This window comes from Capra hircus, chromosome 8 (assembly GCF_001704415.2).
Source record: "Capra hircus breed San Clemente chromosome 8, ASM170441v1, whole genome shotgun sequence".
Taxonomy (NCBI): Eukaryota; Metazoa; Chordata; class Mammalia; order Artiodactyla; family Bovidae; genus Capra; species Capra hircus.
The window spans coordinates 25,048,947-25,062,770 of NC_030815.1; the positions used below are offsets into that span (position 1 = coordinate 25,048,947).

General features: G+C 40.1%; 2 protein-coding genes across 2 annotated transcripts in view; one reads left to right on the forward strand and one right to left on the reverse strand.

The window, feature by feature from the left end:
- Nucleotides 1-4,330, forward strand: part of HAUS6 (HAUS augmin like complex subunit 6) — a 41,437-nt gene extending 37,107 nt beyond the window's left edge. Inside the window, exons 16-17 of the mRNA XM_013965895.2 lie at nucleotides 329-1,369; nucleotides 2,820-4,330. Of these exons, the coding sequence (XP_013821349.2) occupies nucleotides 329-1,369; nucleotides 2,820-2,881 (1,103 nt within the window). The 3' untranslated portion in view covers nucleotides 2,882-4,330. The remainder of the gene's footprint in view (nucleotides 1-328; nucleotides 1,370-2,819) is intronic.
- RRAGA (Ras related GTP binding A) lies at nucleotides 9,176-10,979 on the reverse strand. Its single transcript, XM_005683637.3, has one exon. The coding sequence runs from the start codon at nucleotides 10,544-10,546 to the stop codon at nucleotides 9,605-9,607; it is 942 nt and encodes a 313-aa protein (XP_005683694.1). The 5' UTR covers nucleotides 10,547-10,979; the 3' UTR covers nucleotides 9,176-9,604.

Here is a 13,824-nt window from a genome sequence, read left to right on the forward strand (position 1 = left end):
GTGTGCAAAACCTGATGTATTACTATTTGGCCCTTTATAGAAAAAGTTTGCTGAACCCCGGCCTAGATGGACAAGAAAATATCTTTTAAACACATGTAATTTGTATGTGCTGTGTGAAAGTATATGCGTATTTCAGGAACAGCTTCTGTTTATTGTGTGGTCGTTTGGCGATGGGTTTCTTTGATGTTGTTGGGCTTTGGTATATTGTGGAGCCTTGGCATTCAGCTGGCATACCTATGAACATATACTGAATCAGCAGCTTTATCTTGAGCACTAGAAATGAAATGTTGAATTTATTAGCGACTTGTGTTATTTCCCTCTTCATTAGTAAGTGAAATTCGGAGCTCATGGAGAAAAGCTGTTGATATAGAAGATAACGGAAGTACAGAAACAATTCAAGTGGATACTGAACATAGAGAAGAATTGCCAGAATCCTTACCTGTGGTGCATAATCAAAAAGAGTTTAGCATGGCCAGTTTCTTGTCAGCAGCCACTGTGTCTGATTCTAGTCATTCTCATCTGCCTGAAGAGAAAGTTGTTTCAGATTGCCTCAAGTGTGTGCCTCAGAAACCTGTGGTGACCACTTGCATAGGTGAACCAGCAACACAAAATCCATCAGATTTGTTAAATAAGGACATAATTTGTATGCAAGATTTGGACTGTACAACTTTACAGAACAAACTTTTAGAAACTAGCCAAATAGAGACATTTTCCCCTGCTGTAGGCAACAGAAGAAATGTGTTAGGTAGCAGTGAAGAAGATAATATTAAAATATCAGACCAGTCAAAAGCTTCTTACGAAGACTTTTCCATGTATAACAGTACGTTATGGAACTGTTTTCAGGTATCAAGTGGAATTAGTTCCAGTTTTAAAGATGGTGATTTTGGCATATTACATGAAACTCTTCCAGAAGTTGGTCACATAAGTCTTATTAGCCCCAGTAGTACAGAGGCCACTTTTAAACTGGAACCAAATAGTCCTATGCACAGTGGCGTTTTCACAGATGTTGTGGGAGAAAAACAGACTGCTCCAGAATCAGACTTCAATTTACAGGCTACTTGCAGTGGATATGAGGCTCTGAAGAAATCTCCATCCGAGCGAAGGGAAGAAATTTACCTCTCTAATCCTGAAATACTTGAAAGACACAAACCAGAATTGAGCCTTACTCCCCAAAAGATGCAGACTGATGATATGCTTAATTTTTTTGGCATTCATGATTTGCACATTGACTATACAAAATCATCTTCACGCATGTCCCTTGGTGAAAGAAAACGGTCTCTTTCACCACTAATTAAGTTTTCTCCAGTGGAAGAAAGATTGAAGACCACAATACCATGTAACCTTGGAGAACTTCTACCTGATTTAACAGGTAAGATTTAACTAGATGTGGCATATTGACCTGCTGAAAGTCTTCTTTCAGCTTCTCGTAAAAATAGTATTCAGTGAACATTACGCGATCTTGTTAATGTGACAGAATATATTCCTTATTCCTTCAGTCAGGATGAGAAAAGTGAACCCATCATTTTAATGGGTACTTTCAGAATCTCTTGTGATGAGATGATGTATAAGGCTTACAACTGGTATGGGACAGGGGTGGAAACCAAAACCAAAATCCTGGAACCTGTTGCTTTTGTAATACAAACTACTGAAAATAGATCTTGTCAGAATCTTCACTAATGGAAGATGGTTCTAAACACGTTGAGAAATATCTCAAAACTTATAGTATCTATGATTTGCTTTGAGGTAATTTGATGGGGGTGTGGTGACAAGATGGGTCAGTGTACTACTTTCCTAGGGCTGCCATAACAAAGTACCACAAACTTGGTGGCTTAAGACAACAGAAATTTTTTTGTCTCTGGAGGAAACAAGTTTTGGAGGGTAGTATTCAGGCTCATGGTGTTGGCATGACCATGTCCCCTCTGAAATCACAGAGAATGATCCTTGACTTTTCTAGCTTCTGATGCTTCCAGGTGTTCTTTAGCTTGTGGCAGTGTAGTTCATCTCCGCCTCCACTTGTACATGGCATTCTCCCCTGCGTTCTATGTACCTTCTTATAAGGATACTCATCGTATAGACTAACAGCCCATTGTGCTCCCATCCTACTCTTGACTGAATATGTCTGCAGTGACCCTATTTCCAAATAAAGCCATATTCTGAGGTACAGGGGTTAGAACTTCAACATCAGGTACAGAACATGTACTTCAACATGAGGTACAGAAGTTAGAACTTCTTTTGGAAGGGACACAGTTCAACTTGTAACAATTAGTATTAATAATTATTGAAGCTGGATGGCAGATAAGTTTGGCTGATCATAAAGAGTTAAAAACAATTGCTCTTGGAACTGTATTCAATCTTATAATAACCTATAATGGAAAATAATGGAAAAATATGTAATATAGTATGAAATATGTATAATGTATAATATGTTATAAAAATATAAAATCAATATAATATAGGTAGTAAGAAATATATAAATCACTTTGTCCACCTAAATCTAATACAATATTGTAAATCACCTGTACTTCAACAAAACAAAAACTGCTCTTTAAAGCATGCTAGAACAGATATACATCTGGTAATACAGATTATAAATCATTCTGATTTGCCCATAATTAAATACTTGGTGTGTTAAAAAGTATTCTAGGAGAGATGTACCTCTGGCAAAGAGGTACGTCAGTGAGAATAATGGTAATTTTATCACAGTTATGTATTTGCCTGTGAACTTTTTCTGAAGACTAAAGTTTGCTATTACGTGGAATTTGACATACTTTTTGTTTATAATGTTTATCCTTTTTTTCTTTTTAAAATCAATTTTGCAGAAGAAGAAGTCTTGAATAAGAGCCTTGATGCAAAAGTATCTCCTTCTGACTCGACAAGATGAAGCAGTAGCCCAGTCAGTTTAACTATGATGCACTTAAGTTGAAGCAATGTCACAAAATAAAAACTAATTTGCAGTTTAAATACACATGGGAAGTGTAACTGTTTTTCAAGGTCTAAAAAAGTCTTAAATAATGCCTGTTAGCCTTTTCTACTGTTTTTAGGTAAGGAGAGTATGTTTGGATTTTCTTGCTTTGTATGGATAGGGGGTTGAACTGTGAAGTATTGGAAAGCAAATATCAAATTATGTGAAGCCATTTTGGTTTCTTGACTAATCTTGAGATTTTTTTATCATTTGAGCTACCCAGGAAGCCAGAGTAATACTGTAAGCATGAAGTAAATGACAAACTAGTAGGCTAATTTATTATGTCCTAATTCAGTTAATTAACATAAAAATGAGTAGTTTTTGATGTAATTTTATCAAGTGGTTTACTTAATAGCTATTAGATATACTGATTTTTCTTTTTAGGGAAATAACTTCTATTAAGTGAGGAGAGTAAATGTATAGTCCAAATGACAAAGTTTAAGTTGGGAAAGCTCTAAAGAGGCTTAATGATTATTCAAGTAGGTTGATCCTGAAAAATGATGTTTGATAGAATAAAGTGCCTGTGATGATAGTGAAGACTGGGGTAGAATGAATTTAGAAAAAAGAAAAAAGTGGAAGATGACTAGATATTTTTGAGGGACAATAACTATAAATCCATTCAGTGGGTTGTATAGCAGTTTTATGTTTAGTCTAATTTAGACTTTGAGAATTTAACTCTAGTTTTTTATTTTAACAGAAAAAAATAAAAAATTAGTCTGTTTTTTGGAGGGGCACTATTTTTTGTGGAGCTATTTTGTATCGTTACTTTCCTCCTCAAAAACCATTAGTTCCCCAACTGCCTATAGAATAGCTTCAAATTAACTTGAAAATACTGAATTTGGGGTTAAATAACTTGTTTGTTGTTACACAGCTAAGTCAGTGATGAAGCTAGGGTTTGACCCTATTTTCCTTCCGTAATAAACCAACAAGACCTCTCAGAACTAAAAGGCCAAAGGTGTAGGATATATGGCTGCAGGAGTGGGCTTTCTGGACTCTAAATGGGAGTCAGAGGTGAGGTCTCTTGTACAGTTTCCTGCCTGATTTAGTCAGGCCTCGCAGCCAAGAGAAAGGCTTGTCTTTAGCATTCAGGTGAATACATGCCATTCAGTTCAGTTCAGTTGCCCAGTCGTGTCCGACTCTTTGCGACCCCATGAATCGCAGCACACCAGGCCTCTCTGTCCATCACCAACTCCTGGAGTTCACTCAGACTCACGTCCATCGAGTCAGTGATGCCATCCAGCCATCTCCATTACCCTCTGTGAACCAGGAGGTTAAGTACCTGCTGGGAGGATTATAGCACCTACAGCACCCCTGTGTTTAATGCCAGCTCTTAACCATCATAGCTTTGTCCATTTGCCAAGAAACTGGCTAGAAGAGGAGAAAAGTTGAAGGAGAGAGTTCTGGAAGTAGATGGGCTTAATAGTTCATCTTTCATGACTCATTTTGGCTTATTTTCTTTTGTGTTGCTTGTTTGATCCAAGTTTGAAGGCCAGGCATGTGTGTGTATGTGTGTGAGAAAAGACAGAAGAAAAACACATAGAAATTACTCTATTAGCAGTGGAAAAGAAAGTGGAAGAGAAAAGCTTTTCCTCAGGTGGCATATTCCTTTATTAGTTAATAGAACAAATAGGGACTCTGCAGGTCTACAAGGAAACTGTTCTCTAGTCTTAAGAAACCCAGTACTGGTAAGCTCAAAATTAACATGTTAAGGAGAGGGTGCAGCTATCATACTAGCATCTACAAATTGCCAGGGCCATTCCTAAATACTTAATATGTGTGCATGTTAAGTTGCTTCAGTCATATCTGACTTCTGGTGACCCTATGGACTGTAGCCCACCAGGCTCCTCTGTCCATGGGATTTTCCAGGCAAGAATACTGGAGTGGATTGCCATTCCCTCCTCCAGGGGATCTTCCCCACCCAGGGATTGAACCCGAGTCTCTCACGTCTCCTGCATCGGCAGGTGGGTTCTTTACCACTAGCACCATCTGGGAAGCCCAGATACTTAATAATACAAATTATATCATTTAATTCTTAAACCTTTAGTGATATTGTATCTATTTTATAGATAATGATACCAAAGCTAGGGACCTTCTTTAAATGACTTGTCTAAGAAGGACTCAAGAAATTACCTGGGATACATCTTAAAAAATGTGGATTCTGTAGGTCTAACCTGAGGATTAGAAATTTCCACTTTTAAATATGCTTCCCTGGTAATTGTTAGGCTCAATAAGAAACTTGAGAGTCAGTGCCAGGGGATATAGATTCACCTTTAGTCCTGGGGTATCTTAAAGAAGCTAGGTACACTCTTCACACCATACTGCTTTATAGATCTTAGCTGTTTGATAAGGAAGCTGTTTGGCAGAAAGTGAAGAACTAAAGAGCCTCTTGATGAAAGTAAAAGAGGAGAGTGAAAAAGTTGGCTTAAAACTCAACATTCAGAAAACTAAGATCATGACATCTGGTCCCATCACTTCCTGGCAAATAGATGGGGAAACAATGGAAACAGTGACCGACTTTATTTTTTTGAGCTCCAAAATCACTGCAGATGGTGACTGCAGCCATGAAATTAAAAGATGCTTGCTCCTTGGAAGAAAAGTACGACCAACCTAGATAGCATATTAAAAAGCAGAGACATTACTTTGCCAACAAAGCTCTGTCTAGTGAAAGCTATGGTTTTTCAGTAGTCATGTATGGATGTGAGAGTTGGACTGTGAAGAAAGCTGACCGCCGAAGAATTGGTGCTTTTGAACTGTGGTGTTGGGGAAGACTCTTGAAAGTCCCTTGGACTGCAAGGAGATCCAGCCAGTCCATCCTAAAAGATCAGTCCTGAATATTCATTGGAAGGACTGATGCTAAAGCTGAAACTCTAATACTTTGGCCACCTGATGTGAAGAGCTGACTCATTGGAACAGATCCTGAGGCTGGGAAGGATTGAAGGTGGGAGAAGGGGATGACAGGATGAGGTGGTTGGATGGCATCATCAACTCAATGAATATGACTGAGTTGGCTCCAGGAGCTGATGATGGACAGGGAAGCCTGGCGTGCTGCATGCTGTCTATGAGGTTGCAAAGGTTCGGACATGACTGCGTGACAGAACTGAACTGAACAGAAAGGAAGCTGAAGCTTACCAGTAAGTATAGGCCCTAAATTGCTGAGAATCCGAAGATCAAAATATCTCTAGATATTAATGGATTTACAAAAACCACATTGTTAAATGAGTCATAGGCTCATAGGCTGAGAGCCTATGGGATAGGCTGAGAGTTTTTGGCATTCTTCCCTGTCCTTTGTATGCTAGTTGTATAAACAAAAGTATATTAAATCTGTCACTTGTAAACCATTTTGATTATGACTTATTGCTTTCAGTCTCTTCCTTGTCTGTTATTGCCTGCATACATGCCTTTTGTCCTTAAGGGACTGCTTTGATCATACCATTTTGTTTAAAATGGTAATTCTAGAATTGAGTTCAAATTTAAAGGCATACAAGGTTCCCTCCATAGATTAATCTATTCCCCCTTCCAATATGGTCTCCCCTCTTTTTTTTTTTTTTTAACTAAAGTGCTTTGGTCAGCATGTGTCTTTAAAATCTTAATTCACAGTTTTGAAGCTGGAACATCCTAGTTTCATCTCCCAGCTTATCACAATTATATTTGTCCTTTAGAAAGTGAAAGTCACCTAGTCTTGTCTGACTCTTTTTCTCCAGGCCAGTATACTGAAGTGGGTAGCTGTTCCTTCTCCAGGGGATCTTCGCAACCCAGGGATTGAACCCAGGTCTCCCTCATTGCAGGTGGATTCTTTACCAGCTGAGCCACCAGGGAAGCCCTTTGTCCTTTAAGGTTCAGAACAAATCTCACATTCACCTTGAAGTCTCTTTCCTTATCCATGGTCCTTTCCCTTCTCTAAAATCCCCTATAGCTTATGCTAATTTTTGTTCACTTAGTATTTTTCATTTAGTGCTTTTATCATGTGTTTTCATGGTTGTGATTTCTCCAGTTGTATTGATTAAATACACATATACCTATGTAGATGTGTCTGTGGGGTGTGTCCATACATAACTTCTTTCTTAGCCGATACTGAAGTATTGGAATTGTTTCCTTTGCCTTCTGTATGATGGAATTAAAGTAATGGTAAAGAGGGAGGGCTACTTTATTGCTGTAAAAGTACTTTTTCTCATTACAAGAATGTAATTTTATTCACTATTCATAAGATGAAGGTGTATAAACTGACTTCTGTATTAGTATGAAACTTCAGATAATGCCTGCTGCTGCTAAGCCACTTCAGTCGTGTCCAACTGTGTGTGACCCCATAGACAGCACCCCACCAGGCTCTTCCGTCCCTGGGATTCTCCAGGCAAGAATACTGGAGTGGGTTGCCATTTCCTTCTCCAGTGCACACATGCATGCAAAGTCACCTCAGTCGTGTCCAACTCTGTGCGACTCCATGGACAGCAGCCCATCAGGCTCCTCCATCCACCGGATTCTCCAGGCAAGAATATTGCCTATGTGTCCTAATTGTTTTAAATGTTTGAAGAGGACAAACATATATTGCTCAACATGAAAACTGTTATCAAGTGGAATAAAGACTATATCATGTTAAAGAAAATCAATTTGGGGGAATTTAATTGAAAACAAAAATACAAGTATTTTGAAACCATTCTTTACCATGTCTTTCGTAACCATGAGCTTTGGAGTAAATTTTACTTAATCCTTGAGAACTATATAAAAGGAATCACTATTTTTTCCCCTAAGTATACTAAAATGAAATATGTTTAAGGACATTTTCCTTAATGTAAAAGTATTTGCTAAAGTAAAATTCTCTTTCACATTAAGTTGCCAATATATAGTTGATATACCTTTCTCCTTATGCACTGTCAATGTCAAAGCCACATCCTAAATTCAAAATATCTGTAAGTCCTCCATGGGACTATTTGTAAATGTTTTACATACTACAGTCTTGAATAAACATTATTATACCACCTAGCTCTAGATTATTAAATGTGGAATTTAAAATGATTTTTTAAAGTACATCTATACTATTAGTTTAATAATGTGTCTGAATAGCTTCTTGCTCTTCATAGGTAGGGACCTTGTTATCCACAGTTGCTGTTATAAAGGATTTAATAAATGTTAAATAATTTTATAAAGGTTTGGAAATTCCCTATCACTTATATTACATGTCTGTATAATACAGAGATAATGCCTCATTTGTAAAATGAGAGGTATTTTGTCTCTAAGATATTTAGATTTCATTTAAAACAATGTATGAGGCAGCTGAAACAGCATTTTAGGTCTTTTTTATTTCACTATATCACATTGCCAACTCAAAACAGGAACCTTAGAATTCTTTCCTGAAAGTATGTAATCTAAGAATCGGATTGAAAATTATTCAATTTCCAGATAAATACAGATGGGAAAGTGACCTTGCCCAAGGCGAAACACTATTCTTTAAGAGAAGTCACTTAACTTACTAGGCTTCAGTTTACACAATCTATGAAATTTGGGAAATTTTATGAAGGAATACTGTATAGCTAAAAAGCTAGGATTTTTATGATTAACTTTTCTGTCAGTGGAGGAAGTAGTGGCACGCAAGGGGCGAGGATCTGCAATTTCACTGCTTAAGTTGCAGCTGTATGACCTTAATAAGGTCATGGCAGTTTTCTCATCTGTTAACAGAGATAAAAATCTGCCTTACAAATTATGAAGGTTAGATACGAAAATGCACATTAAGTCTTTAAGAATACCTGGGATTTAGTGGGTAGCTCCTATTTTGCTAGGCTTCACATCCAGTAATTTCACAGTGGCGGGGAGGGGGTGGGGTAAGAATGGCTTAGTAGGTAGTATTGACAACTGACACATTAGTAGGTGCCAGGCCCTACTCTAAATGCTTTCCACATTGTTTTAATCCAATGAAGTAGTGCTATTCTTATCCACATTTTACAAATGAGGGAACAAACAGTAAAATTAAGTGCTTTGCTCAGTTCGTGGAGATAGTGAAAGTACTAGAATACTAGTCCTCAAATACTAACTCAGCTCAGGTGATCTAGCTCCAGAGACCATTCTCTTAACCACACTGCTGCAGTTGCTAAGTAACCTCCTTAAGGTGATGGGGGAGCCAAGATCACACCATCAAATTTACCAGTTAAGCAATACCTGTGGGCAGTCAGAATCTATAGCTTTAATATTAACCACCTTCAAATTATTTCAAATAAGACCATATTTTAAACTGCTAACAGCAAATGTTTATTCATGATTGAAGCCAGGAAGAAATTATAAACGCATTTTAATACCTTACTGATAAAATAACATTCCATCTTTGCAACCTTGTAAGGAATACAGAAGATACTGTAAAGGCTCTGATGTGTATATCTACTATAACCAGGTAATCAGAACACACATACACACATACACCACCACCTACTTTAGTGTTACCCCATACCAACTTTTCGGAAAGGCCATCTTTAAAGCTCTACTGGATAACTGAGTAAATAGCGTCCAAAAGACTGGGGAGAAGGGAAGAAAGAGATGAAAATGATAAGCAGCACACATTTCAAAGCCCACTTACAAGCACACGACATTATGAATATTGGAAAAAAAAGGGGGGGGGAAGGCAATTGAGCATTTTCAGAGAGCGCATTTTGGCAATATTCAACGCATAAGGAGGCTGTGCTTGGGACCATCCACTCTCTCCAGCTTCTCAAAGTGTTTCCTGGCATTTCGAATGTTGATCAGAGTAGCCGCAGAAGGGATCGACGGATCCGACATAACCACCATCACGTACGTGTTTGACGTGAAGATGTCGATGAAAGCAGCGAAGTTAGAATTCCTAACTTCCATGCTCTGGAAAGAAGCGGCCAATTTGCTGCAGCTCAGCTTGAACTGCTTAATTATGTTGCTGATCTTCTCGAATCGGTGGACATCGCGCTGCTCTTTGCACTGGTAATGGGAGATGACCAAGAACGTGGCTCTCTCGAACAGCAGAACTTCATCGGCCTCAATAATCTGGGCAAAATTCCTGAGATTCATCTCCAGCTGCTGGACATTGGGAATCAGTTGATAGACAATACTGGACCAGGCTTTGTAGAGCGTTTCATCCCAGATGGATGTTCGAAAACAAGCACACTCCAGCGGGCGAGACAAACGCCTCAGGTCTTCCTCTCGCTCTTTAAAAATCAGGTCACGCTGATCTTCCTGAACCAGATCCATCTTGTGCACCAAGCAGAAGATTTTGGCATCAGGAGAGTTCTGGAGGATGGCCTCCAGACACGACTGGTAATAATGCATGTCCTTTTCCAGTTCGCGGCTCTCCACGTCGAACACATAAATCAGAACCTCGACATTACGGAAGATGTTGTCTCGCTGGCTGGTGAAGTAATTTTCCATGAAGGTATCCTGACCGCCACAGTCCCACAGATTCAGCACTAGGTTGCCCAGGAATCGGACGTGGGAGTGCTCCACATCAATGGTGGCACCCAGGCGCCGGGTGTCGCGAGCGATGTAATTGGCAAAGATAATCGACCTCATGCTGGTCTTCCCCGACCCGCTCTTCCCCATTAACAGCACCTTTTTCTTCATGGCTGTATTTGGCATCACCCGCCGGAGCTGCCGCGGACTGGGCCTCTGGGCGCGGCCTAACTGCAGCGCAGACGGAGGGAGGGAGGAGCCGGAGATTTCGGGGGCTCAGCCGGCTGGGCCGCGCCTCTGTACAGCTGGGGAAGCCGAAAGGGCGAGCTCGGCGCTGGGAAGGGCCGCGTCCGGTGAGCTCTTTCCGTGCGGAGAGCGCCACGGGGCGGACCGCTGCAGCAGCTCCGAAGAAACGAGCGGCTTCCGGGGAGAGGCGTCTCTGAGCCTCCGCAGGCACCCACTTCCGGTGGCGATCTCGCGAGAAACCGCGCTCTCGAGCGTCGCTGCCGGAAAAGCTTTGAAAAACCGCTCTATTAATGAGACCCAGTACAAACCACCCGAAGGAGAAATTGGAAGGGGAACACAGGACTCGGGTGTTCTGTTCTCCTATTTAAACTGAGCTTAAGGTCGCAAAGTTGTACGTGCGTGGGCAGGTGGGAGAATTGCTGCCACCTCGTGGCCGAAAAAACACAGCACACCACTATGGGCGGTGTGCCTTATGGCACCCCACTCCAGTACTCTTGCCTGGAAAATCCCATGGACGGAGGAGCCTGGTAGGTTGCAGTCCATGGGGTTGCTAAGAGTCGGACACGACTGAGAGACTTCTCTTTCACTTTTCACTTTCATGCATTGGAGAAGGAAATGGCAACCCACTCCAGTGTCCTTGCCTGGAGAATCCCAGGGATGGGGGAGCCTGGTGGGCAGCCGTCTATGGGGTCGCACAGAGTCGGACACCACTGAAGTGACTTAGCAGTAGCAGCAACCTCCTGGCAACCCACTCCAGTACTCTTGCCTGGAAAATCACATGGACAGAGGAGCCTGGTAGGCTACAGTCCATGGGGTCGCAGAGTCGGACACGACTGAGCAACTTTACTAACCTCCCCTGGAGTAGGAAATGGCAACCCACTCCAGTATTCTTGCCTGGAAAGTCCTATGGACAGAGGAGCCTGGAGGGCTACACAGTCCTTGGGGTCGCAGAAGAGTCGGACGCGACTAATCGACTTAACAAAAACAATGAGTGAGAGCACCTTAAACCTACTCTCTTAGTAAATTTCCAGCATTCAATACAGTGCTGTTAGTCATCGTGTTGTAGGTTAGATCACTAGACTTATTCTTCGTGCGTAACTGCAACTTTGTATCCTTTGACTATTATCTCCCCATCACCCTTGTTTCCCCTACCTGGTAATAATTATTCTCCTTTCTGCTACTATGTGTTTGACTTTTTTAGATTCTAATCTCACAGGCTAGTAATGCTCAGAATTCTCCAAGCCAGGCTTCAGCAATATGTGAACTGTGAACTTCCAGATGTTCAAGCTGGTTTTAGAAAAGGCAGAGGAACCAGAGATCAAATTGCCAACATCCGCTGGGTCATGGAAAAAGCAAGAGAGTTCCAGAAAAACATCTATTTCTGCTTTATTGACTATGCCAAAGCCTTTGACTGTGTGGATCACAGTAAACTGTGGAAAATTCTGAAAGAGATGGGAATACCAGACCACCTGACCTGCCTCCTGAGAAACATATGCAGGTCAGGAGGCAACAGTTAGAACTGGACATGGAACAGCATAATGGTTCCAAATAGGAAAAGGAGTACGTCAAGGCTGTACATTGTCACCCTGCTTAAAATTTAACTTCTAGGCAGAGTACGTCATGAGAAATGCTGGGCTGGAAGAAGCACAAGCTGGATTCAAGAATGCTGGGAGAAATATCAATAACCTCAGATATGCAGATGACACCACCCTTATGGCAGAAAGTGAAGAGGAACTAAAAGGCCTCTTGAGGAAAGTGAAAGAGGAGAGTGAAAAAGTTGGCTTAAAGCTCAACATTCAGAAAACTAAGATCATGGCATCTGGTCCCATCACTTCATGGGAAATAGATGGGGACAGTGGAAACAGTGTCAGACTTTATTTTTTGGGCTCCAAAATCACTGCAGATGGTGATTGCAGCCATGAAATTAAAAGATGCTTACTCCTTGGAAGGAAAGTTATGACCAACCTAGGTAGCATATTGAAAAGCAGAAACATTACTTTGCCAACAAAGGTCCGTCTAGTCAAGGCTATGGTTTTTCCAGTAGTCATGTATGGATATGAGAGTTGAACTGTGAAGAAAGCAGCAGCAGCCCCATTTTAAAAATTAGGTTGTTTGTTTTTTTGATGTTAAGTTGTATGAGCTCAACGTAAGGGGTTAGTATTTGGGGTATTAACCTGTTATCAATCACATAATTTGCAAATGATTGTCTTTTTGTTTTATTGATGGTTTCCTTTGCTCAGCTGATAAAGAATCTGCCTGCAATGCCAGAGACCTGGGTTTCATCCCTGGGTTGGGAAGATCTCCTGGAGAAGAGAAAGGCTACCCACTTCAGTATTCTGACCTGGAGAATTCCATGGACTGTATAGGCCATGGGTCCCAAAGAGTCAGACAAGCGACTAAACAATTTTCACTTTCACTTTCCTGTACAAAAGCTTTTGAGTTCTTTTGTTTAGTTTTGCTTTTATTTCCTTTGCTTTTAGGAATTAGATCCAAAGAAATATTGCTACTATTTATGTCAAAGGGTGTTTGTTCTACCTTTGTTTTCTTCTAGGAGTTTTATGGTTTCCAGTCAGTCTTACATTTCAGTCTGAGTTTATTTTTGTATATGGTGTTAGTTTCATATATAATGTTAATTTCATTCTTTTACAAATAGCTGTTCAGATTCTCTAGCACCCACTTATTGAGGAGGCTGATTTTTCTCCTTTTTTTATTCTTGCCTTTGTCTTAAATGCATGGATTTATTTCTGGGCTCTCTCTTCTGTTCCGTTGATCTTTGTGTCTGTTTTTGGAAGCACAACTGCTTTTTATGCATGAATTTTTAATCCTGCAACTTTACTGAATTTAATAGTCCTAAGATATGTATGTGTGTGTGTGTATTTAGGGTTTTTGATGTATAAGATCATGTCACTGTACAGTGAGAATTTTACTTCCTCCTTTCTGATTTGGATGCCTTTTATCCTTTTTTTTTTTTTTTTGGTCTGATTGATATTTACAGTATTTCTACTACTGTGTTAAATAGAAGTGGCAAGAGTGAGCATTCTTGCCTTGTATTGAATCATAGGAAAAAAGTTTTCTGTTTTCTCCCCATTGTTTATGATGTTGGCTGTGACTTTTCATAAATGGCCTTTATTATGTTGAGAAAATTTCCTTTTGCATCTACTTTGTTGAGAATTTTTATTATGAATGGAAGTTGAACGTTGTCAAATGCTTCTTCTGCA